The sequence below is a fragment of the Symphalangus syndactylus genome, chromosome 18 (genome assembly GCF_028878055.3).
Source record: "Symphalangus syndactylus isolate Jambi chromosome 18, NHGRI_mSymSyn1-v2.1_pri, whole genome shotgun sequence".
NCBI classification, from domain to species: Eukaryota; Metazoa; Chordata; class Mammalia; order Primates; family Hylobatidae; genus Symphalangus; species Symphalangus syndactylus.
Genome location: NC_072440.2, coordinates 9,184,419 through 9,210,571, shown reverse-complemented (window position 1 = coordinate 9,210,571; position 26,153 = coordinate 9,184,419). Strand labels below are relative to the sequence as shown.

Below are 26,153 nucleotides of genomic sequence, written 5' to 3'. Positions count from 1 at the left end.
TCTTGGCACCCTTGTTGAAAATGAATTGATCCTAGATATGTGGGTTTATTTGGACTCTCAATTCTATCCCAGTGGTCTACATGTATATTCTTATACCAGTACCACATGGTTTTGATTACTGCAGCTTTGTAGTAACTTTTTATTTTTATTTTTTTGGAGATGGAGTTTTGCTCTTGTCACCCAGGCTGGAGTGCAATGGCACAATCTCAGCTCACTGCAACCTCCGCCTCCCAGGTTCAAGCAATTCTCCTGCCTCAGCCTCCAAAGTAGCTGGGATTACAGGTGTGTGCCACCATGTCCAGCTAATTTTTGTATTATTAGTAGAGATGGGGTTTTACCATGTTGGCCAGGCTGGTCTCGAACTCTTGACCTCAGGTGATCCACCCACCTCTGTCTCCCAAAGTGTTGGGATTACAGGCATGAGCCACTGCACCCGGCATGTAGTAACTTTTGAAATCAGGAGGTTTGAGTGCTTCAACTTTGTTCTTATTTGTTATTGTTTTGGCTAATCAGGGCCCCTTGCAATTCCATATAGATTTGAACATTGCTTTTCTATTGTGCAAAAAGGGACATTGGAATTTTGTATTGAATCTGTCAATCACTCTGGGTGACATTAACATTTTAACACCATTGTCTTCCAATTAATGAACATGGGATGTCGTTTTATTTATTTAGGTCATCTCTAAGCAGTGTTTTGTCATTTTCAGTATATAGATTTTTTTACTTCCTTGGTTAAATTTATTCTTGATTATTTTCTTCTTTTGGATGCTATTATAAATGGAATTATTTTCTTAATTTCCTTTTTGGATTGTTCATTGCTGATGTATAAAAACAAGTGATTTTTGTGTGCTGATCTTGTGCCCTACAACTTTGCTGAATTTGTTTATTAGCTCTAGTAGCTCTTTCGGTGTATTCTTTGGGATTTTCTATATATAGGATCATGCCATCTGCAAATAGAGATAGTTTTACTTCTTCCTTCCCAATTTGGGTGCCTTTTTTTTAATTTTTATTTTTGCCTGTCTAGAACTTTCAGTACAGTGTTGAATACCAGTAGTAAAAGCAGCCATCTTTGCCTTATTCCTGATCTTAGGGGGAAAGCATTCAATCTTTCACCATTGTGTATGGTGCTATCTATGTGTGTTTGTTTGTTTGTTTTTTGTTTTTTAAATATGGAATGCTTCATTAATTTGCATGTCATCCTTGTGCAGGGGACATGCTAATCTCTGAATCATTCCAATTTTAGTATATGTGCTGCTGAAGCAAGCACTTTGGATTTTTAATAAATTTCCTTTATTATGTTGAGGAAGTTACTAGCCTCTATTACTAGTTTCCTGAGTGTTTTTATAATGAAAGAGTGTTGGATTATGGCAGATGCTTTTTATGCATCAATTGATCATATTATTTCCCCCTTTGTTCTATTAATGTGATGTATTATATTGATTACATTGGTCTGTAGATTTCTTTTCCTGTAATGCCCTTATCTGGCTTTGGTATCAGGGTAATACTGGCCTCATGAAATGAGGGAGTGTTCCCTCCTCTTCTGTTTTTTGGAAGAGTTTGAGAATTTGTGTCAATTCTTTAAATTTCTAGTAGAGTGCACCAGTGATGCCATCTGGTGGTGGACTTTTCTTCGTTGGGAGGCTTGTGGTTAAGGATTCAATCTCTTTGCTTGTTATAGGTCTGTTTAAATTTTCTGTTTCTTCTTGAGTCAGTTTTGGTAATTTGTGTTTTTCTAGAAATTTGTCTACCTCATCTAGCTTTTCTATTTGTTGGCATATAATTGTTCATAGTATTATATTCCTTTTTAACTTCTGTAACACTGGTAGTAAGTCCCCAAATTTCATTTGTGATTTTAGTTACTTCTGTCCATCTTCTCTCCTTACTAGTCAATGTAGCTAAAGGTTTGTCAATTGTGTTGATATTGTCAAAGAAACAACCTTTTATTTCCTTGATTCTCCACTGTTTTTCTATTTTGTTTATCTCTGCTTTAATCTTATGTTTCCTTCCTTCTGCTAGCTTTTCTTTCTTTTGCTAGTTTGGTTTGCTGTTCTTTCTCTTGTCTGTTTGTTTGTTTTTGGTCTTCTTTCTCTAGTCCGTCCGTCCCTCCCTCCCTTGCTTCCTTCCTCTTTCTTTTGTTTGCTCTTCTTTCTCTAGTTTCTTCTTTTCTTCTCTTTTTTTTTTTTTTTTGGAGATGGAGTTTTGCTCTTGTTGCCCAGGCTGGAGTGCAATGGTGCGATCTCAGCTCACCGCAACCTCTGCCAGCTGGGTTCAAGTGATTCTCCTGCCTCAGCCTCCCGAGTAGCTAGGATTACAGGCACCCGCCACCATGCCTGGCTAATTTTGTAATTTTTACAGGCAGAGTTTCTCCATGTTGGTCAGGTTGGTCTTGAACTCCCGACCTCAGGTGATCTGCCCGTCTTGGCCTCCCAAGTGCTGGGATTACAGGCATGAGCCACCGCGCCCGGCCTCTTTTCTTTTCTTTTCTTTTATTGGTTCATTCATACAGACAAGGTCTCACTATGTTGCTAGGCTGGTCTTGAGCTCCTGGGCTCAAGTGATGCTCCCGCTTTGGCCTCCCAAAGTGCTGGGATTACAGGCGTGAGCCACTGAGCCTTGCCTTCTCTTGTTTCTTTTTTGTTTCTTTTTTTTTTTTTTTTTCTTGAGATGGAGTTTCACTCTTGGTGCCCAGGCTGGAGTGCAATGGCGCAATCTTGGCTCCCTGCCACCTCCACCTCCCGGGTTCAAGCAATTCTCATGCCTCAGCCTCCTGAGTAGCTGGGATTATAGGCATCCACCACCACACCCCGCCAATTTTTGTATTATTAGTAGAGACGGGGTTTTCCATGTTGGTCAGGCTGGTTTCGAACTCCTGACCTCAGGTGATCTGCCTGCCTCGGCCTCCCAAAGTGCTAGGATTATAGGCATGAGCCACTGTACCTGGCCTTCTCTTGTTTCTTAAGATGTATAATTAGGTTACTGATTTGAGATTGTTTTCCTTTTTAAAAGTAAGTGTTTACAGCGTTAAGTTTCCCTTTAAGTACTGCTTTTGCTCCATATGTTGTATTTTTGTTCTTGTTTGTCTTAAAGTGTTTCCTAATTTTCCTTATGATTTCTTTTCTTTCTTTCTTTCTTATTTTTTTAGAGATGGGATTTCACTCTATGGCCCAGGCTGGAGTGCCCTGGCTTGATCTTGGCTCACTGCAGCCTCAACCTCCTGGTCTCAAGCCATCCTCCCACCTCAGCTTCCTGAGTAGCTGGAACTACAGGGTGCAGCACCACACTTGGCTTTTTCTATTTTTTATAGAGATGGGGGCGTCACTGTGTTGTCCAGGCTGGTCTCAAACTCCTGGCTTCAAGCGATCCTCCTGCCTTGACTTCCCAAAATGCTGGGATTACAGGCGTGAGCCACCATTTCTTTTTTGAGCCTGGTTTCTTTTTTGACACATTGGTTGTTTAGGAGTATGGTGTTTAATTTCCACATATTTGTGAATTTTCCAGTTTTCTTTCACTTCTCGATTTCTAGCTTTGTTTCGTTGTGATTGAAAAAGATACTTTGTATGATTTCAGTCTTTTAAAACTTTATTGAGACTTGTTTTGCGGCCAAACATACTGTCTGTCTGGGAGAATGTTCCATGTGTACTCGAGAAGAATTCTTGAATGTATTCTGCTGTTGTTGGGGGTGGCATGTTCTGTGTGTATCGTTAAGTCTAATTGGTTTAAGTCTTCTGTGTCTTTATTGATCTCTCCAGATGTTCTACCCATTATTGAAAGTAAGGTATTAAAGTCTCTTACTATTATTGTGGAACTGTCTATTTCTCTCTGAAATTGTGTTGTTTGTATCATATTTTGATGTTCTGTTGTTCCGTGTGTATATGTTAATAATTGTTAATCAACATATAATGTCCTTCTCTGTCTCTTGTTACAGTTTTTATCTTAAAGTTTATTTTGTATGATGTTAATATAACCACCCAGCTCTCTTTTGGTTACTATTTACATTAGATTGCTTTTTTTATGCTTTCACTTTGAACCTATTTGTGTCTTTGGATTTAAAGTGATTATTTTGTAAGTTGCATATAGTTGGATCATACTTTTTAATCACTATCTGCTTTTTAAGTAAAATTCTGTTGGAACACAAACACACCTATTTGTTTATATGTTGTTTGTGGTGGTTTTCGTGCTGCGGTGGCAGAGTTGAGTCACTGCAACACAGACTATATAGCTTGCAAAGCCTTAAGTAGTTACTGTCCAATTCTTTCCAGAAAAGGTTTGCTGATCCCTGGTCTAGAATGTCTTTTATAGTTTCCCTGGTTATAGTTTTTTTTTTTTTTTTTTGAGACAGAGTCTCGCTGTCGCCCAGGCTGGAGTGCAGTGGCGCGATCTCGGCTCACTGCAGGCTCCGCCCCCCGGGGTTCACGCCATTCTTCTGCCTCAGCCTCCCCAGTAGCTGGGACTACAGGCGCCCGCCACCACGCCCGGCTAATTTTTTGTATTTTTAGTAGAGACGGGGTTTCACCGTGTTAGCCAGGATGGTCTCGATCTCCTGACCTCCTGATCTGCCCGCCTCGGCCTCCCAAAGTGCTGGGATTACAGGCGTGAACCACCGTGCCCGGCTATTCCCTGGTTATAGTTAACTGCAAATGGTCCTGTTCAGCAGTAGTCTGGTGAGATTCGTCACATGTAGCCTGTTTTGTCCCTCCTGAAGCTTGTGAGCTGCAGTTCTTCGAGCATATCTGAGCATCCTCAAGGCCTCATTTGGCTGAGAGGAGAAGCCGGCTTCTACCTCTGAAGCTAGGGTGAGAGGCAGTTTGACTGGGATGTGGCCCCGTAATGGGAGCTTCATTCGTAGGGTGGCCAACTCTTTTGGTTTGCCTGGAACCAAGGCAGTTCCTGGAACATAGGATTTAGTTTTAACATCTGGAAAGCCTGGGCAAACTGGACAAGTTGGTCACCCAGCTGGCTGTTCAGAGTCTTACCTATGCCCCCTTACCCCAGTACCATTCAGGGAAACCCCCAGCTATGCGAAGCGGCGGCGACTGGCTGGCCCCAGTGGCTTGGCATCCCCTCGGCCTCTGCAGCGCTCAGCCAGCGATATCAACCTGAAGGGGGAGGCACAGCCAGCAGCTTCTCCTGGACCCTCGCTGAGAAGCCTCCCCCACCAGCTGCTGCTCCAGCGGCTGCAAGAGGAGAAAGATCGTGACCGGGATGCTGACCAGGAGAGCAACATCGGTGGCCCTTTAGCAGGCAGGGGCAGCCAGAGCAAGATCAGGTAGGAGGGGGCTGGGAGGCCCTGGAGGGGTTGGGAGGGTGGGGTGCCGGGACCTGAGCCAGGAGGAGGCAGAGAGAGGCCTGGTGGTGCCTAGCACCTGTGTAGTGATGGCTTAGGGCTTCCTGGTTGGGGAAGGGAAGAAGGCATCTCGAGATGGGGACAGGCACATTCACGCTGATGTCTGGTTGGAGCTGGGCTTGCCATGAGGACAGTGGGCAGCTGAGGGAGTGTGTTAGGTGGAGAGGGTGTGTCCCTACCTGTGATTTAGAAAACACGCTGCAGTGTCAGGCGTGGCTGGGCAGAGTCAGGGTTGGTGGCCTGTGGTAAGGGGGTCAGGGATGGAGTTGCCACTCCAGTAGGTCTCAAAACCTACAGGTAAGCCCCAGCCCTGCCCCCAGGGCATACTCATGGTTTCCCCCAGCCCTGGCGCACCTACAGGACTCTGTGGCTTCTATTCTTTACCCTCACCCTGAGGCCTGGGTCCCTGAGGCAGGGATGCCTGGACTGGAGCCCACTGGCCTCTATGGGCTGTGCACTGGGTGCTGAGGTGGGCACTGGCTCTCAGCCACTTTGTGCCTGGGATTCTCATCAGTAAGTGGGAATAGTCCTACCCTAGTCATTGGGAATCTTCCAGCAGCCCTGGGCAGGTGAAGGATCACCTGGCAGAGTCTGGCAACTGCCGGTGAAAGCACCTGCCCTCCCTGTGCCTTGAAGGCAGGCACCGTCTTTGTCATTTCCTAGTTTCATCAGAGCCAGGCACTGAGGAGGGTGTTTGGCAGACATTGTTGAGTGAAAGAGTTACATAAACAGTATGTTGTTGTCAGGATGGCCGCCGGCCTTTACAGTTCTGTCAGTCCGTGCCCGCTGTTGGGCTGAATGGCATGTGTATACTAGCTCCTTTAACCTTGACGATGTACATGTTCATGCTCTATTAATGTTACAGATGAGCGTCCTGGTACTCAGGTGGGGCCTGTGACGGGTCCAGGGTCACAGAGCTAGGGATCAGCTTCACTGGGCCCCAGGTAGACCCAGTCCCCAACTTTCTAAGCCTGAGTGTTCAGCAGAGGGCTCAGGGTGCAGCGGGGCCTGTCGAAGGCACCCCTTCCTGTGCTGCTGCCTCTGCTCTGCAGCCTGGTCTCAGCGATGTCTCCGTGTCTGCCTCTGTGCCTGGACTTGTTGGACTCGCAAGGCTGGCTGTACTGCCCCAAATCTCAATTCTCCCATGAAGCTTTTTTATAGACCCGCGGATTTTCTAAGGGCTGGGCGGCCCAGTGGCTGAAAGAACACGTTCTGCATTCCCGATGTTTCCATCCTGCAGAAAGGCTGCTCCTAAGTTGGAGGCACACGTTGCCACAGGCTCCTCCCTGCATTCATTTTTTGTATGTGTTCATTCATCCCTTCAGCAGACACAAAAGTAGGACCTGCTGTGTGAGGGGCTCCAGCTCACCTGCTCTGTGGGGATGGCAGAATTCTGGTTTTTCCTTCCTCGCAAACATTTATTAGGTGCCTGGTGCGTCCGAGGTGGTGGGTCTCAGGAGGTTGACAGCTGAGGGCCGGGGCTAAGCAGCAGTTAGGTGGGCAGTGACCCCCTTATGGGGCTGCCCTGGTGAGTGGACGAGGGTCTGCAGCTCTCGGGAGGGGCTGAGGAAGTTCGGGGCCCCGAGGAGAGAGGTCACCTCTGGGGGAGGCGAGGCTGGGCCCTGCACCGCGCGGGTCTCAGGCGGCGGCGGCTCCGCAGCGCCCTCTGTCGGCTGAGCCGGAGCCGGGACCCGACCCCCAACAGCCCCCCAGTATCACACGGGGCACGGCGGGGCGAGTTTGGGCTGACAGCCCGTCACTTAACAGCTGGCCCAGGGGTCAGGATTTTAGAGTAGTTCAGGTGTTGGCAACAGCGTGATGGACAGCCCACAGGAGGGGAAGGAAAGGTGCCCCTGTGTGACTAGAGCGTAGCAAATTGCCGAGCCCCAGGGAGCCTGGCTCTTGGAAGAGCGTGTGGCTCCGGCCTGCCTGGGTACTAGGGAGCCAGTGCAGGCTTCTGAGCAGAGCCACAGTGGAGGAGCGAGAGCTCAGGCTGTACCCCAGTCTGGGAGTGGTCTGGGGAAGGTGGGCATCACGCAGTGGGTGTGGGCAGGGGCCGGTGTCCAGGACGAGGGGACACAGGCCTAGAGGGGGACTGGGCACCCAGCGATCCGGGCCCTGGACCTGGAGGGGTGGGGGGCGCCCCTCCCTCCCGTTCACCGGCTCCAGGCGGCTTTGCTGGTGCCCGAAGCCCCCGCCCCATCCCCCGCTCCCACTAGGCTGCCCTGACCACCGTCCCGCGTCCGCGTCCGAACTCCCCCTCCCAGGGGTCGGCGGCGAGGGGAGGGCGGGACGGAGGGCGCGAGGGCCGCCGCCACCGCCCGCAGAGGGAGGAGCCCGGCCATGGAGGAGGCGGGGCGCGGGGCGGCCGCGGCATGGAGCGAGCCTGGCGCGCCCAGGAGCGCAGCCCCGCGGCCCCGGAGCCCTGAGCGGGCGCGGCTCGTGCGCTGGCGGGAGCGGGCCGGGCGCGGCGGCACGGCCCATGGAGCGGCTCCGGGCCGGGCCCCCGGCGGGCAGGCGGGCGGCGGGCGGCGGGCGGCGGGCGCTGCGGCGGCGGCTGCGGTGAGGCCGGCGGCGGGGCCGGGCCGCGCGCCATGGAGGCCCCGGGCGCCGGCTTCGCGTGCCCGCTGCCCCCCGGCATCGCGTCCGTCACCTACGTGTTCGTCTACAGCCCGAGCGGGCCCGGCGGCCCCGGCCCCGCGCCCGGCCTCGGCCCCGCGCCCCCTGCGCCCCCCGCACCGCCGCCCCGGGGCCCGAAGCGGAAACTTTACAGCGCCGTCCCCGGCCGCAAGTTCATCGCCGTGAAGGCGCACAGCCCGCAGGGTGAAGGCGAGATCCCGCTGCACCGCGGCGAGGCCGTGAAGGGTGAGGGGCGCGGGGGGGGCGGGCCCGGTGCGGGGAGGGGGCGGCGCCGCGCGCGGTGCTGGCCGGGCCGGGGCAATGGCTCTGGGGTCTCCTCTGCCGGGGCGGCCCTGGGCCCTTGTGGGATCCCTGGTGTCACAGTGAAGGGCTCTGCCTGGGGAAGGTTCCTGCCGTGCGGGTCCCTCCGGGGCTCTGTCGTAACGGGCTCCCTGGTGTCACCACGGAGGCTCCTTTCTCGCCATGGGTGTTTCTGTGTCTCCGGGGGTCTCTGCCTGAAGGACCCCGTCCCATTACGGAGCTTCCTTGCATTGCGGGGTTCCCGTGGCACTTCTGCAGCTTCTCCATTGGAGGCCCCTGCGATGTGGGGGACCCTTGCCGTCGTGGGGGTGTCTGTGACCGTCAATGTGGGTGTTTGTGTTATGCAGGCTTCTGTCACTGGGGCTTCCTGTGTTCTGGGGGGATCGCGTGCCATGACAAACCCCTCTCATTATGGGGGTCTCGGAGCCATCACTGGGCTCCTAGCCTCAGGGCGGGCTGAGGTGGAAACAGCCCAGCTGGTGCATCACGTGGCCTCACCCACTGGCCACAGCACGATGACCCCGAGCTCTTGGCAGTGACCCCTGGGTGGGTGACAGAGCCAGGATGGGGGAGCATGGTCAGCTGGGGGTGGGGGGGGGGCAACAGCAGGAGTGTGGCCCCTGCCCCTGCCTGCGCCCCTCCCCGAGAGTGTCCATCTGTGTGTCTCTCTGTCCCCCACATGCCCACCCTGTGCCGAGCCCATCTGTTCCTTTCTCTCTTCTGCGTGGATCCCAAAATCTTCCCAGGGAAAAAGCTGGGAGAAAGTGGGGAGGGAAGGAGGGAAAGGGCAGGGGGTGGGTGGGCAGAACCTGCTCCTGAGGTGGGGTAGGCGCCCAGCTCTGCTCCCCACTGACGGCCTGTCTGGCTTCTTCCTCCAGTGCTCAGCATTGGGGAGGGCGGTTTCTGGGAGGGAACCGTGAAAGGCCGCACGGGCTGGTTCCCGGCCGACTGCGTGGAGGAAGTGCAGATGAGGCAGCATGACACACGGCCTGGTGAGTGACCCCACGGCTCCCCCGGCAGCTCCCAAGGGGACCACCCCTTCCAGTTTCCCTTTGGTCTCTCTTGGTGCTAAATCCACATGGATATTCATAGAGAAAAGACTAGAGGTAAACTCAAACAAACACTTAAAGTAGACGCAAACTTGTGTACGTGACACAGACACGTGTGCACATACTCTGCATGTACTGGGGAACATGCGTGTATGTAACCTGACACTTCACGTGCAGTGGAGACACATAGGACGTGTGTGACAGGGCCTCTGTCTGTGTGATCCCACAATGACTCCCAGTGACTTGCACCCCACCAGCACAGTCCTTCAGAAACACCAGGTGTGTGGAACGCATGATTCCTGCGTAGCTGGCAGACATGTAAGGAGGTCAGTGTGAGAAAAGAGGCGTTTTTCCAAAGTGGACAGATTGTCCAAGTGGGCAGAGCAGGGAGGCCCGGAGCAGCCAAGAGGAAATGAGGCCAGTTGGGCCTGGAGGTGCCCTGGTGAGTGCCCTGGGGCAGGGATGGTCTGAGGGCAGCAGGTGAGGGTGGGCGGGTCCTCAGCCTGCAGGGAGGATGTGAAGGTGAAGGCTGCAGTTCCTGGGGTTGGTGAGTGGCTGCTGTCCAGCCCTGCTGACCATCTGGTCCTTTGGGGGCCCCCGGGCTGCAGCTGGGTGCATGTCTTGGGGGTGCCCTTGCAAGGAACCCTCAGGGGTCCCGGGAGGCCCCCAGATCCACGCATGTGCTTCTGTCCTGGAGAGCTGGTGGGCCAAGCAAACCTTTCCTGAGCGATGGTCGCTGGGGGTCATCGGTGGTGTGTCTGGATCAAGGGTGCATGCACCCTCCCTCTGCATGTGAAGGGCTCAGGCCTGGGGTTACTGTGTCCCCATCTCTGGGATGAGAATTTCCCAGCGACTCCACCCCTGTACGGCCTGGACCCCTGCCCTGTGCTGAGCTCAGCAGAGGCCCAGGGAGGCAGGAGCTTGACCACTGACCCTTTCCTGGGCAGGTGCCCTTTCTTCCTTCCTTGGCCTTGTTCTGCCTTGCTCTGACGGCTCTCCTAGTGGCTTAGAGTGTGGAAGGGACTTGGTCCCCTGTTCTCAGCCCGTGGAGGGTGGATAGGGCAGGGTCCAGATGGGAAATGGTTTCAGAGGTTTGGGCCCTGGTTCAGACCGTATGGGAGAGGGGAGGGGAAGGAGAGGTAGGGGGATCCACACCTGTGACGGGAGTGGGTCTTGAGCTCCCCCACGTGGTGGTGAGGAAGGTTCTGGTCTGAGGACTGTGTGGAGTGAGGGGCATTTGGACCTAAGTCTGAAGCTGACAGGGAGGGAGGGAGGTTTAGGCTGGAGTCAGAATTGGAGAGCAGCAAATGTTTTTTAGGTGTTTGTCATGTGCTGGGCCCTGTGCTGGGAGCCGGGATCACGGAGGCTCAGCGGGAAGCCTTGTGGGAGCAGTGGCTGTGACGGGGGCCGTGTGAGCGTGGGAGCTCCCTGGGCTGGCCTGAAGGAGTCAGAGAGGGCCTCAAAGCAGAGGCATTGTCTGAGCTGGGTCCTCTAGGTGGTCAGCGGATGGGGCTGAGGGGACAGCCGTGTGTGCAGGATCCGTGTGGCGCTCTACAGCTGTGTGTGTCAGCACGGCCTGCTCTGAGTGCCTGGCACAGTTTTAGCACTTCTACACGTAGAAGTCGTTGACTCATCCCAGCAGTCCCGAGAGGTGGGGCCACTTGTTATTATTCCATTTCTAGGGGGTCACACGGTCCTGAGGGGCAAAGTCTTGTTTGCAACATAGGCAGCAAGTTCTATGTGAGTGAAATGCCTGCATGGGGTGAGGGGCAAGGCTGGCGTGGGGACCACAAGGGTGGTCAGGTGGCCATGGAGTCAAGGGACAGCGTGGCATCATGGCGGAGGGAACCCAGCAGCAGCGTCTGATTGTGCAGGTTGTGTAGGATCAAAGCCCGGGCTGGGCAGAGCAGAGCAGTGGAGAGGAGGGTTCGGGTCTGGGCTCCAGCCAGCAGCCGTGGTGTGTGTGACCCGGGGAGTGAGTGTCAGAGGTCCCGGGGTAGACGGGAGTATTTCATGAGTGGGCAGCGCGAGAGGGACCTGCAGAGGCTGCCTGTGAAGGGCAGGGAGTGGGAGCGGTGACAGTGCCCTCTGACCTCGGCTACAGGCCCCGCTGGCCACGCTGCGCAGAGCCTCTGCTCTGGGATCCTGGGGCCAAGTTCTGCCAGAGGCCAGAGTGCAGCCCAGGAACAGGAACCCGCTTCCAACAGGCCCAGATCCGCTCCCCTCACCCCCCAAAAAAAATCCATTTCTGGGACTGGAGTGGGGACAGAAAAGGACTTAAAGGTCAGGGAGGGGACACAGTCCCTGTGCCTGCTGTGGGATCGGGAGGCAAGTCCTGGTCACTTACCGAGCAGAGAGCAGTCTCCCATGGCACCTCCTGGCAGGCAGAGGGTGGAGCTGTGAGGGAGGGAATGGAGAAGCGAGGTCAGGTGTGTTCTGGAGGCCCAGCGTGAGCAGGGCCTGTGCCTCCCCTCCCCTCCCTCCTTCCCTTTCTTTGCAGTACGGTCAGCACTTGGGTGGGTAGTGGGGGATGGCCGTGTTGGGCACTTTCTCTTCAGCTGGCTTTTAAGTGTCTTATTAACAAAACTGGAAAAATGAGTTTGTGTTATGTAATACATGCAATTTTTTGGTTGACAACATCTGAAAACAGGAGGCTGGTCAAGTGCGGGTTTGGCGAGTTCTTTAGCAGGCAGCACCGACACTTCTGTGGCTCTGTTGATGTGGAGAAGGGTGTGATGGAGGAAAGGAGGGGTCTGACGCCCCACCTGAGCGCCGATGAGGCTTGGCCTGAGCTGGCCTTAGGTTCAGCGGGATGAGGGGTGCAGGTGTGGTTGGGGAATGCCAGGATAAGATATAGGTAATCAGAACCAAGGGGATCCTCCAAGTTGGATTTTTCTATTCTATATGGGCAGGCTTAGAGGGGACTGTTGACTTACTGAGAGTCACACAAGTTAGTAGCTGGGACCTGGAATGCAGCCCAATACTTTTTTGATATCTGTGTCTTCTGATAGGAATAGGCATTCTTTCCTCTTTCCCTCCGGCCACTGCCCCACCTGTGTTTACACCCATCTATCCTTTGACTCACCCAGCCATCCCACCATCATCTTATCCATTGACTCACCGGCCAACCCAATCCACCACCCCTCCCTTCCTCCATCCATCCACCTCTCAACCTACCTGTCTACACACCCAGTCCACCCATCCATCCATCTACCATGTGTCTGTCTGCTTTTTGACCTATCTACCCATTGCCCTCTCCTTCCCTCGCTCCATCCACTGGTCCAGTGCCTTTCGATCCACCCTTGTGTCCGTCTATCTCAGATGCACCTGTCCACCATTTACTCTCCTAGTGAGCATGCAGAATGCCTGTGACATGCCAGGTGCTGTGCTGGGCGCTAGGATCACAGAGATAAAGAACATGTGGCCCTTACCCTCAAGGAGCTCACAATTAGTGGGGGAAACAGGTCATCGAAAACTGCAGGTTTTCTTTCTCATTTCATTTCCTGCCACTCTCTCTAGCTCCCTCTGCTCCAGCTGCACAGGCTCTGAACTCCCTCAAATGCTGCAGGCTGATGCCTGCCGTGGGCTTCCCCCGACCACCCCCGCTCCTGGGAAGCCCTTTGCCCACATATCCACAGGCTGCTCCCCATCCTCGGCCTCTGCTCAGCCCTCCCGTGGGGGTGAGGCCTTTGCGTGCCTTTCTCTGCCCTCCCTGATCTGCTCGCTGGTCTCCTGAGCATTTGCCAGCATTCACATGCTATGTCTTTATCCTCTATTTATCCTGTCTCCCTGAACAGATTATAAACCCCACGAGTGCAGAGACTTTGTTCTCTTCTCTGCTGTATTTGCAGAGCTGGTACACAGTAGGAGCTCAATAAATACTTGCTGAAGGAAAACATGGATCTTGAGAAATGCTACCAAGAGAGGAAATGAGGAAGGTGCTGAGGGATGAAAGCGAGGCAGTGGTGGTGCTGCCCCTGGGGCCTTTGCGGTCCTGGAGAGTGGAGCTGCAGGGCTGGGAAGGCTGGCAGGTGGGGCTCGCAGGCAGCTGGAGGAGCCGGTGGGAGCAGAGAGGTCATGGCTGGAGGTGTGGCTCGAACCTTCAGGTCAGTGAGGGTGGTGTGGCGGGCACTAGCTTGGTGCTGGTCATGTGGGACTTTGAGATCAAGAGGACAGTTGCGGACCAAGCTCTGTGGGATGCTTTGAGGTCAGGGCAGGGGACCCAGCCCCCACACCTGGATCCCCTGCCCCACTCAGAGGCAGTCTGAAGCAAGGGACCCCATGAGGTTGAGCATCAAGGAGCTATTGTGAAGAAGTTGGTGAAGACAGAATGCTGCTTCCATGCCAGCGCATCTAGGCATATAGCACGGCATTTGTACATGAGTGTGGGTAATGCAGATTCAAATGTGCACACGCACATGCATGAACACACCTCACACACATGCACATGACAGCAGTGCATGGCACTTGCACACAGTGGGCTCATATAGAGACACGTGCATGAGCACAGCATCTACACATGACCATGGATCTCACACACACACACGTATGTGCACACCCCCCTCTTTGCTCGCAGCCTTGGGGCTCACGCTCTGTGGACGCCTCTGGCCTTGTTTGGACTCCTGTGTTCAGCAGCTACTTAGGAAAGAGATGAGCTGCTGCCCCCTCTCTTGGACCTGACCCACAGAGGTCAAAATTCCCCACATCATCCCCTCAGCCTTCTTACCTCTGGACCCAGGACTTCCATCTGGACACAACCAGGCCAAGGGGGTGTGTGTGGGCAGAGACTGGCGACCAGCATGGGTGAGGGCAGTTGAGGCAGGCCAGCTGGAGGCCACGACTGTCCATCAGCTCCTGATACTCCCTTCAGAAACGCGGGAGGACCGGACGAAGCGGCTCTTCCGGCACTACACAGTGGGTTCCTACGACAGCCTCACCTCACACAGGTACATGCAGGGACCCTGGCTGGCGGGAGCATGCACATGGGACGTGGGGCAGGACCTGCAGTGTAGAGGGAGGCCAGGTATGAAGAGGTCAGAGGAGGGCAAGGGAAGGTGCCTGGCCGACCTCTCTTCTGCTGCCCGGCCTGTCAGTCCCGGGGTGACCGCAGGGTGGACTGCGGCCGGCCACCCTCGAGGCAGGGCTTCCCTCACGCCTCCCTGCTTTCCTTCCTCAGCGATTATGTCATTGATGACAAAGTGGCTGTCCTGCAAAAAAGGGACCACGAGGGCTTTGGTTTTGTGCTCCGGGGAGCCAAAGGTAACGGGGAGCAGGTGCCCGGGGGTCAGGCAGGCAGGGGCTGCACGCTGCTCAGGGGTGTCTTCAGCTTCCTGCTTCTGCCCCCGACTCTGCTCTTCCCCACACTCCCTCCCTGCCTTGCCCCTGTGTCTCCCGCTTTTGGCCCCGCTTTCCTTGCTCCTCTGCTGCGGCCGTGACCGTCGTGGTTTGCCATGTCCCGGCCCAGGCGGCAGTTCCTTCCCTTCGTTGTTTTCCACTGTCTTTGCTCTAGAGTCTAACTGAGTGGGGGCATTTCTGGCGTGGGCAAAGGGAGTTTTGCAGAGGGTCATATTTAGGATCCCTGGGCCGGCTCGTCCCTGCACTGTGGCTCCCCGTGGCCCTCCCCCAGCCCCGGGTCACTGCCCCCCGCAGTCATTTCTTTCCTGTGCTGAGCCACTGGGAGGTTGCTGTGTGGCAGCCGCCCCCACCTGAACCTAGCGGTGAAGCGCCTTCCTAATTGCCCCCCGCAGCAGAGACCCCCATCGAGGAGTTCACGCCCACGCCAGCCTTCCCGGCGCTGCAGTATCTTGAGTCGGTGGACGTGGAGGGTGTGGCCTGGAGGGCCGGGCTGCGCACGGGAGACTTCCTCATTGAGGTGAGGCCGTTCTGGCCGGCGCTGCCCAGTGGAATGCTGACCCCGGAGCTCTGTGGTGGACGTGCCTGGGGCGTCCCCACCCAGCTGCCTGTCTATCCCAGGTGAACGGGGTGAACGTGGTGAAGGTCGGACACAAGCAGGTGGTGGCTCTGATTCGCCAGGGTGGCAACCGCCTCGTCATGAAGGTTGTGTCTGTGACAAGGAAGCCGGAAGAGGACGGGGCTCGGCGCAGAGGTGAGGGGTCACGTTTCAGGCCTCTGTGCCCAAACTTTCCCCTGACCTTAGACCTTTGACTTCAGGCCCACATTCCTCTTCCCGTCCCTGACCCCCAACTGCTGACATCAGATTCCTGAACCTCAGTGAACCACCCACACGTGTGGGCTGGGACCCCTCCCAATCCCTGGTGTTAGACTGCCAGTCCTGTCCCCTGGCCTGAGGCCTTTGACCCCTGACCCCTGACCCCAGGCTGCCCCTCCTCAGATCCCTGCCCCCTCCTTCCCGGCGTTCCCCCAGCCCCTGGCGTGGCAGAGCCCTCCTTCCCTACACCGCCAGCAGCTGCCTGGAGGCCGGGGTTGCCATAGCAACTGTGAGGTTGACGCTGCCGCGCTGCTTATTGTCGGAGGGAAGGGGGAGGCGGCACCTGAGGGAAGAGGAAAAGCGTCTTCTCCCCGCGACGACGCGGCACAGCCTGGGCCCAGGAGGCTTTGCCGGCCAGGCCCAGCCCAGGCCCGTGGCTTGGCTGACCACACCCTGGCCCCACAAGGGGCAGCGGCCACCCGGGCCTGGGGGAGCCCTGGAGCAGCAGGAGCCCCGCCCGCAAGGAGACCCCTCCCAGCCCCCACCTCATGGCTCTGGTGCCCCCTTGCTTAGCCTTCGGAGCCTGCAGGGTGGGTGCTCAGGCCAGAGCCAGCCGGCACTGTGACCCCCACCAGCACCCTTGATCGTCTCCTGAGGCCCTGGCTCTGGGGGTTCCCGGGGCCCCTGAGGCCCTGACCGCCCGGGCCCCCCCCCCCACCCCCCGCCCCCCGCACTCCCTGAGCTCCTTGAGCCATGAAGAAGTTTGCGTCCAGCCGTAGCCTGAACAAGATCCTGGCACAGTGCGACTCATCCTCACGGGAGTACGAGGAGATCCAGGCAGTGGAGCGCAAGTGGCACCTGCACCTGGCCACGCCGCGCCGCCTGCTGCTGGACAGGAGGTCCAAGGCCTCCCTCTTCTTTGCAGCCCCACCGCCCCCCAAGAGGGCCCCCAGCACCACACTGACCCTGCGCTCCAAGTCCATGACAGCTGAGCTCGAGGAACTCGGTGAGTGGCGGGGGTGGCAGTGGAGGTGGACGCAAGTGGACAGTCCATGATGGGCAGACAGGGCCTGGAGACACAGGTAGTATGGGAGGGCAGGGGCTCAAGCCAGAGGGGAGGAAGGACAGCTGGATATAAGAGCAGGTCAGAGGTGAATGGGTGGGTGCTGGCGCGATGGGGACATTTGGTGCTTGTGGGGTGAGGAGGGGATGGCATTTGGAAGGGGTGAGATGTGAGGGGTTGGGGATGGACAGTGGGGTATCCAGGACAGATGGCGGGGAGCAGGGCCTGGCCCACCAGTATGTTTGCACGTGTGTGCATGTGCGTGCGTGTGCTGCCTCTGGTTTTCCACATCTCCACTTTGACTTTACTCCTGCATTTCATCCAAGTGAGGAAAGAGCGGTAGTGAGGTGACCAGGGTCTGCTTCTGGCTCCGCCAGGCACTGGCTGTGTCAGCCTTGTGTTTATTTTGCCCTCTTGGTGACTGTGCACTCATTGACAGGTGGTCCTGCTGACCCCACAGGCCACAGGAGTACTGTTGGTGGGATGATGGGACAGGGCCTCGAGTGCGGCAGGAGGGGAGCAGGAGTGTGTTGGGCTTTGATGGGGCAGGTTCTGGGCACAAGCCCTGGTTGACCATCAACAGCCTCTTCATGGGCAGGTCTTATATATGTGTTCATTAACAACCTTGTCATGGGCACGTCCAGATATACTTGATCATGTCCTGACATGTGACTGTCAGTAGCCTTTTCATGGGAGTGTCCCATTATGTGTGACCATCGTCCTCACTGTGGGTTTGTGCTATACATGTGGCCATCAACAGCCTGGTCATGGGCATGTCCCACTATGCATGACAGTTGACAGGCTCTTTCTTTCTTTCTTTCTTTTTTTTTTTTTTTTTGAGACAGTTTCACTCTTGTTGCCCAGGCTGGGGTGCAATCACACGTTCTTGGCTCACTGCAACCTCCACCTTTTGGGGTCAAGCGATTCTCCTGCTTCAGCCTCCCGAGTAGCTGGGATTACAGGCGCCCACCACCACGCCGGCTATTTTTTTTTTCTTTGTATTTTTAGTAGAAACGGGGTTTCACCATGTTGGCCAGGCTGGTCTCGAACTCCTGACCTCAGGTAATCTGCCTGCCTCGGCCTCCCAAAGTGCTGGGATTACAGGCGTGAGGCTCTTTCTTTCTGTGATCTGAACCCAGTTCTGTTCCCAGACTTTACTCTGCCTCTGGTCGTGGAACCCCAACTCTGGTCCTAAACTGAACCCTGAAGTCCTGGCCACAGGAAGGGACCTCATTCTGGTTCTAGGCTGAGCCCCATCCCTGGCTTCAGTCTTGGTTCTACCCCAGCCATAGAAGGAACCCTTTTCCTGGTCCCCAGAATTATCCCTGACCTCACTCATGAACTGAGCCCTGACCCTGTCCTGGCCACAGGCTGAGCTGCCCCATGCCAAGCAGGTGGTCTTAACTGCAGTTTCGTTCAGTGTGGAGAACAGCTACCAACGTCCATTGGGCTGACATGGTCAGAATTTTCACCATAGCTATTCCAAATAAAATAAAACCCAAAGAAAAAAACAAAAAAACCCCATATAGATAATTCAAAATGAAAAGGAGAGAAACCAAAGCCGGAGGCTTCCATAGCTCATTATCTAGTACCCAAGGGTAAGGAGTTGGGGTCCTGAGGCCCCCACAAGGCTGGGAGACGTGGCTGGACCTGTGAGAAGCGGGAAGGTTAAAAACCAAGCCCAAACACTGGAATTAGCATCGAAAGAACTGGAAATCAGAGAAGAATATGAGAAACGTTAAAATAAAGTAAATTGTCACAAAGATTAAAAGAACTAACAGAACTAATGAGAGAATAGGACAGAACAAACAAGCAAAAAAAGAATAAGCACATTTTAGAATGATTTTTTTTTTTTTTTTTTTTTTTTAAGACTGAGTCTCGTTCTGTTACTGGCTGGAGTGCAGTGGCGCGATCTCCGCTCACTGCATCCTCCGCCTCCCGGGTTCAAGTGATTCTCTTGCCTCAGCCTCCCGAGTAGCTGGGACTACAGGCGCGCACCACCACACCCAGCTAATTTTTTGTATTTTTTGTAGAGATGGGGTTTCACCATGTTGGCCAGGCTGGTCTCGAACTGCTGACCTTGTGATTCACCCACCTCAGCCTCCCAAAGTGCTGGGATTACAGGTGTGAGCCACCGCGCCTGGCCAGAAGGATTCTTAAAGAACTGTTATTGAAACAAAAAGTATAGTCATTGAGATAAAAAAGAAAGCCATAGCTGGGATAAACAGTACACTAAACCCAGGTGAAGAAAGAAACAGCAAGTTAGAAGATAAATCTGAGGTTACCCAGAATATAGCACAGAAATATAAGGAGATACAAAATATCAAAGAGCAGTTAGGAGACACAACAAAAAATCACATAGATAATTCAGTGGGACTATTGGGAAAATCCCAGCATCTACCTAATGCAAGTCGTGGAAGCAAAAATAAAATATTGCCTGGAAGCAATATTTGGAGATGAGATGGCTTAAGAATTTCCCAAAGCTGAACAAAGACATGAGTCTTCAGTTTAAAGAAATACAAGTCTCAGCAAGGAAATAAAAACAAATCTGTATCCACATCTTTCATAGTAAAACTGTAGAATGCAGTGAACAAGCAGAAATCTTTAAAACAATGAGAGAGGCTGGGTGTGGTGGCTCATGCCTGTACTCTCAGCACTTTGGGAGGCCAAGACAGGTGGATCACTTGAGTCTAGGACTTTGAGACCAGCCTGGGCAACATGGTGAAACCCTGTCTCTACAAAAAACACAAAAATCCTGGCATGGTGGTGCGTGCCTGTGGTCCCAGCTACTCAGGAGGCTGAGGTGGGAGGATTGCTTAAGCCTGGGAGGTGGAGGTTGCAGTGAGCCAAGATCATGCCAGTGCACTCCAGCCTGGGCAACAGAGTAAGACCCTGTCTCAAAACAAAGCAAAAAATGATGAGAGAGAGAGAGATGGGCTGCTGGATGTCTTAGACGGCAGCAGTGGTCCAACTGACAACAGACTTCTCATCAGTGATAGCAGATGACAGTAGATGATGGAAGAAGAGCTTCAAAGTGTGGAGTCAAAATTCTTTTCCACCTAGAATTCTACACCCCTCTAATCCTACTCATTCAGGAGTGAGGCAGAGAGGCTAATCCTAGACTTCTGGCCCCAGGGTCATAAGGGTCCAAGGTCAGTCACGGGGAGCTGACCTGTCAATTGAAGATCCAAACTGATCAATAAGCCAGCACCCGTAGGCAGCTGGGTCCCAGGATTCTCCTGCCAGAGGCTGTCACATAGCCGCAGTCAGCTGCCTGTTCAGAAGGGACTCTTCTATTCAGCACCACGAGGCTTTGGGCAGCCTGAGATCTGTAATCCTGGGACCCAGGGACTCTGCCCTGTGAAGACCAAAGGACTGCGCTTTGCTCTCTGGGCTTTTCTACCTGAAGAAACTGGTGGATGAAGAAGCTCCTTTCCCTCTCCTCTGGGCTGGGTGTTCCCTCTTCTGCACGAAGCCTCGGGACAGGTTGCTGGAGTCACTCTGCAGACCCCAGAGGAGTTGCTCACAGCCTCAGGCCACCATCATTTTCCAGGCTTTTTCCTGAGCAGAGTCTGGGGGAGGATGAAGGGACAGCTTAGTGCAGAGCCTCTACCCACACTTCTGGAGCTTGGAAGCCACCCTGTCCCCAGGAGACAGCTGTCCTGGGAAACCAGCAGGGCTTCTGGAAGTCCCCCCTGGAAATGCCTGATTTGAGGAAGCCATGCCAGCATCAGGGTTTCCCCAGGTACCTAAGGGACCATCCCACAACCCAGTGTTTTTGCTTTCAGAAGATAGAAATGAGGCCTGTTGGTCACTGCTGGCATGAACACATCAGAACTGCCTCACACTGCCAAGAGCTGTTAGAGCCCTTTAGGATCCATAGTCCATCGAGAAAGTGCCTGAACACCTAAAAAGAGAAGAAAGTGAGGTGTCAGAGAAAGCAGGTGCAAGGTGCAGGCTCCTGTCCAGGTGGCTGTTTGCTGCTCAGAGGATGTGGGAGAGGCATGGCCTTGTTGGAGGAAGGGGAGGGAAGGGGTATCCTCTGGGGGAATGGGGTGAGCAAAGGCTGGTGCCTGGAAAATGAAGGGTTGCAGAGATGGGAGTGAGAGGAAGGGGCTGGGTGGGGACCGTCCTGAGACAGGTGGTGAGAGAGAGAAGAGGGCAGAGCACCTCTCCTCCCCTCAGCACTGGGGGCTTCTCATGGTCACCACATGCATGTCTGCTCGGCTTGTACCAGGAATGTGCTGGGGCCACAGGTCAGTGGAGACCCAGGCCAGGGAAGGCCCTGGCGGGTCCACGCCCTTCCTGTGTATTCACGTTCCCGGGAGAAATCTGGACTTCCCTGAAATTTCTGGGCCCCTTTTTCTTTTGTGATGAGAACATCAGGGTAGGTGCCACACCCAGCATCTGTGTGAGTGGCCTTGTCCTGGAAAAGGTTTCTGTGCCAAACACACTTGCCCTGCCTTTTAAGACCGACTTTGAACAGAACACAGAGGTGACCACCTTGGTTTTCAGCGACACCTGAACTTGTTTTCTATGGGGTTTTGCCTTTTTTCTGAACAAACGTTTGACTGAGCCAAGCATGATGGAGTTGTGCATATCTCCGTGTGTGTGTGTGTCTGTGCGTTGGTGAGTGGACACACGCTGTGTGCATCTGCATGCGTGTGGCACACATGTCTGTGCATGGGTGAGCGGACACGCGCTGTGTGCACCTGCATGTGTGTTGCACACATCTGTGCGTGGGTGAGTGGACACGCGCTGTGTGCACCTGAATGCGTGTGGCACACGTGTGTGTGGGTGAGCAGATACGCGCTGTGTGCACCTGCGTGCGTGCAGCACGCATGTCTGCGTGGATGAGTGGACATGTGCTGTGTTATTTGCGTGCGTGCGGCACACGTCTGCGTGGATGAGTGGACACGTGCTGTGTGCACCTGCAGGTGTGTGGCACACATGTCTGCGCGGGGGTGAGCGGACACGCGCTGTGTGTGCCTGCATGCGTGTGGCACACGTCTGTGTGTGGGTGAGCGGACATGTGCTGTGTGTACTTGCATGTGTGCAGCACACATCTGCGTGGATGAGTGGACACGTGCTGTGTGCACCTGCATGCGTGTGGCACACATGTCTGTGCATGGATGAGTGGACATGTGCTTTGTGCGCCTGCATGCGTGTGGCACACATGTCTGTGCGTGGGTGAGCGGACACGCCCTGTGTGCACCTGCATGCGTGTGGCACACATCTGTGTGTGGGTGAGTGGACACGCACTGTGTGCACCTGCATGTGTGTGGCACACGTCTGTGTGTGGGTGAGCGGACACGCGCTGTGTGCACCTGCATGTGTGTGGCACACATGTCTGCGTGGGTGAGCGGAGACGCGCTGTGTGCACCTGCATGCGTGTGGCACACGTCTGTGCGTGGGTGAGTTGACGTGCGCTGTGTGCGCCTGCATGTGTGTGGCACATGTCTGTGCGTGGGTGAGCAGACACGCACTGTGTGCATCTGCATGCGTGTGGCACACACACAAGTCCCTGCTTGTGGTTGTTTCCTCCTTGGCTTTCAAGGCATGTACCAACTGACTCCGCATTTGGGCAGATTTGCTATTCGTGGTCTGATAAAGAGGTGTAGGCTGGGGGCAGATTTGGGAGGTCATGGTTGTTGGGGGAGGTGGTGGTGAGAGGGATGGGGTGGGGAAATGAGTGTGGATAATGGGGCTCGGATGCCGAGCCTGCCTCTTACTCCCTTTACTCTGTTTCTTGATTCCAAGCCTCCATTCGGAGAAGAAAAGGGGGTGAGTCATCTGCCTGTGTCCCCAGGGCCTTGGCTTTGCCTGACCCTTGTCTGGGGGAGTGCTGGTGTGTGAGGAGGTTCCAGCGCAAGTCAGGGTGGCCCTGAAGCCTTGGCTGCACCCTCCTGTTGGCCTTCTCCCTGGGCATCTGGTAGGGGCATGAGAGAAGGACCTGCGAGGATGGATGGGGAGTTCCCAGGGGTGTGACCCTCTGGGACGGTGATGGCCCTGGGGGCTCAGGTGAGCCTGGGGCCTGTGAGCTGTGCAGATAGCCTGATGGAGGCAGCCCGTGGGGAGGAGCCGGGAGAGCCCCATGGAGGCTGCATGCGCCACGGCCCGGACAGCAGGAGGGAAAGGGCCCCGAGGGTCCCAGAGGGGGAGCTCTAGGGAGCGGGGAGACGGGGCCGTGTTGGCGTGCGCATTGCTTCTTTCTGCTGGTCCTCTCAGGGCCTGTGCTTGGGTTGTGGGACCTGCTCCCGTGCTGGTTGGTTGTCGGGCCAAGCCCAGAGCTGATGGTCCCTTCAGAGCAGGGGCCTGAGTCCCGCAGCACTGGGGAAGGAGCTTGGAGCTCCCCTGGCCAACGACCCCTGAACCGTTCAGGCCTCCCTCTAACCTTTGGGGCTACTTCCTGTATGTCCTGTATGTTCAGCCTGGCTGCAGGGGAGGGAGCATTCAGGTGGGGACAGTCACCTGGGCCTGGGTACTGAGGTCCATTGTCTGGTGAAGTCCTGGGACCCGGCTTCCGGCAGCCTCCTCTGCCTCTCGGGTGGATGGGAATCAGGTCCCAGACAGAGGCTTGAGGTGGCTTTCTCCACCCAGGCCTGTATATTTGCTCCACATCCGTGTACCTGATGCCCATCCCTCCCTCTCTCTTGACCCACTGGGCTTTCCCTGGGTGAGGACACCTGCCAGGCCCTTGGCCCAGCCCTCTTGAGGTCCCCTTGCTGCCTCTTGCCCCAGCCCAGGTGAAGGGCTTCCCCAGTGTCTTCTCAGATATTAAAAACAGGTGACAAGGTCTCCTCCAGTGACCTTTTCTGCATGCCTTTGGGGCAGACATACAAGCTATTTCTGGAATCTTCTGGCTCTGCCCTCTAGCTCGTTAGTGGGGCTCCCAGGGTGCCGTGTGGCAGCGCAGGTGCTGCTCCAGTTGTGGAAGGAGTGATGGCTGGTTGATCATCCCGCAGGCTGGGGCCCTGTTGATCAAACAGCTGCAAACCCAGCTGTGCCCTGCGGTGCACCCAGAGGGCCCTGGGAGCGAGCAGGTCCACTCGGTTCCTGATGGGCTTCATTTCCCTTAATTATCTAAAATAATTTATTTAAGAATATATTCTCTAATATTGGGGGGAGATTTATGTCAACCTCATCAGTTTGTAATTTGCAGAATTCTTGATTAATCCTTTCCCTTTTGGAAACACTTCTCACCTGGCTCCAGCACCAGCACCCGTGACCAGAAACAGCTGCCTCACTAAACGTTACGTGCGTCCCGCTTGGGTCTCTGGGATGGGTCTTCCGGACCTACAGAGACAGCCTCTCCTGGCCCGTGGCTCAGGTGGCAGCGTGTCTCCCGTGATGCCGAGCCGTGTGTGCCTCACGGAGTTTTCTGTCCATTCATGTCTTGTCTTCTGCAGTTTCTGGGGAGTATGGTGCTTAAGTGTCATCTCTTCCTAGTCAGAGATCTGTGGCAATTTCTCTCTCTGAGCTTCAGTTTGCCTCTGGGTCGGATAAGGGTGATGATAAAATCCTTGTGTAGTTGTGGGATGAGAGGAGTTGGTGACTTCAACTCCCAAAATGAAATCATTCACTTCATGACAGAAGCAAATGAGAAGTCCCCTCAAACGAGCAACCCCTGGTCTGTACCTGGGCCCCTGTCACCTGGTGGCACTGGGAGCTGTGCACAGGCCCAGATATCTGCCGTTGGAGGCTGTTTTGCTGGTAAACTCTTGTGTCGTTCAGGACACAGGCTGGGCGCTGATGGAACACAGAGAACAGTATTTGCCCTCTCCTGCAGACCCACAAGCTGTCTGGGGAGATGAGGCACACAGACATGAATTGTACTAAATTGTGTCCAGTGCCAGCACAGTTGTAAGCCTTTCTTCTGTGCTAATTCTCACTAGAGACACGTGAGCTAGCGCTGTTTTTATGCCTGTTTTATCGATGAGGACACAGAGGTCACAAAGAGGTTAGGTCAGGACAGAGTCAGTGTACAGGGTGTGTCTGGTCTGGGTTGGGTACAGGACAGTCTTGGGGAGTTATTTACTTCCTTCCAGCAATGCTAAGCAGATTGCAGAGGTAGAACCAGCACGTGCTATGAACAGCCGCAGACTGGAGTTGGAAGGAGTAGGATGTGTCCAGTCTGACCACTGAAATTCTCCAACAAGGGGCCAAGACAAGAGTGAAAGGTGCCAAGACAAGTGTGACCAGACAGTGGTCCCTCTAGGGTTGGCATAGCCCCAAAGAGTGGAGAAGGGCCTGGGGTTGGGTGGAGCCTGAGTGATGGGTGCAGTGGGGCTGCTGAATGAGAGGGCTGGTGCAGCAGCCAGGTGGACATGAGTGCTGCCCCAGCCCTTGCTGCATGCTCTACGCACTGGTCCTCAGTGGACCCACAGGGGGCGAGAGCTACGATGTCCTGGGGGAGCCATCCGACCAGAGCTCTGATGGTCCTTAGATATATGTATTAGTTTAACAGAGTTTCCAAGTCACTTTGATCTTTTTGTGGAAACCTGCTTGTACATCAGGGTCTGTCCTCGGGCTGTGACCCGCTGTGAACAGCTTCCCTTCCAGTGCGGTACAGATAGCCAAGAGTGGCCTGTATGTGCTGAGAACAGTGACAGGACGAAGGGAAATGGAGGGAAATCCAGGGAGACTGTGGTCTCTGAATTGTTTGTCTGTCCCCTGCCCTGGTCTTCTCCCTCATGGTCAGAGTGGTCTTTCCTTAAGTGAGGTCCAGAGGGTCACCTGGAGTCTCCTTGAGGATAGAGAGGCTGCCTGGGGTGGGGTCTGAGTTCTGGGGTGAGGGGCCTTGTCTTGGGGGCCTGGGGTGGGAGCTTAAGGAGGGAGGGGAGTGGTGGCCTCTGTCAGCATCACGGGTGGCCGGGTTGGGGAGGACGTGGCAGTGGGGCAGGAGGTGGCCCAGGCAGCTGAGATGGAGCCTCCTTGCTGTGCAGAGAAGCTGGATGAGATGCTGGCAGCCGCTGCAGAGCCAACACTGAGGCCAGACATCGCGGACGCAGACTCCAGAGCGGCCACCGTCAAACAGAGGCCCACCAGTCGGAGGATCACACCCGCCGAGATTAGCGTAAGGGCGACGGGCGGCTAGGAGCACTGGGACGGGCAGGCAGGGGGGTCAGACTGTCCGGGGCCCTCTTGACTGAGGTGAGAGGCTATTGTGGAGGGGTGTGTGCACCCCATGGCCTCTCTCAGAGACTTGGGGCTGTCTCTGCCACCTAAATGGCCACAGCTCAGCACCTGCTGGGTTTGCTCTTGTGGCTTTTGGTGCCTCTGCCTTCAGGCAGTCCCTGTCTCACGCCTGAGACCACCAAGGTACCCCAGCTCCGCTGAGAACACGACAAAGCATGTCTGTGTTCCCTGCCCACTTGCCGACCCGGCGCCTTCTTGGCTCCTCCCCCACCCTCACCCAGGGTCTGCCAGGGTCTGCACCCACCCTGCCCAACACCGTCTACACTGTACCACCATCTGCACTGCCCACACAGCCCAGGCTCCAATGGGCTGCATCCCCTGCTCCCTGAGGGCAGAGTCCAGATATGATTCCTGGGTCCAGGCACCTACAGGCACCAGTGCCATTGGAGT

General features: G+C 55.1%; 1 protein-coding gene and 1 non-coding gene across 6 annotated transcripts in view; one reads left to right on the top strand and one right to left on the bottom strand.

Moving 5' to 3' along the window:
- The window catches only part of SHANK3 (SH3 and multiple ankyrin repeat domains 3), a 57,655-nt gene that overhangs the window by 13,724 nt on the left and 17,778 nt on the right, over positions 1-26,153 (top strand). For 4 of the 5 annotated variants that reach the window (XM_055251940.2, XM_055251942.2, XM_055251943.2 and 1 more), the window contains 10 exons: positions 4,993-5,266; positions 8,016-8,209; positions 9,163-9,276; positions 14,204-14,279; positions 14,510-14,592; positions 15,081-15,205; positions 15,307-15,439; positions 16,428-16,508; positions 22,326-22,349; positions 25,511-25,641. In XM_055251940.2, coding sequence (XP_055107915.1) covers positions 4,993-5,266; positions 8,016-8,209; positions 9,163-9,276; positions 14,204-14,279; positions 14,510-14,592; positions 15,081-15,205; positions 15,307-15,439; positions 16,428-16,508; positions 22,326-22,349; positions 25,511-25,641 — 1,235 coding nt within the window. The remainder of the gene's footprint in view (positions 1-4,992; positions 5,267-8,015; positions 8,210-9,162; positions 9,277-14,203; positions 14,280-14,509; positions 14,593-15,080; positions 15,206-15,306; positions 15,440-16,427; positions 16,509-22,325; positions 22,350-25,510; positions 25,642-26,153) is intronic. The other variant, XM_055251941.2, reaches the window with a different exon arrangement.
- Positions 1,164-1,267, bottom strand: LOC129468783 (U6 spliceosomal RNA). The gene has a single exon (XR_008652842.1). It is a non-coding gene; the product is annotated as a U6 spliceosomal RNA (small nuclear RNA).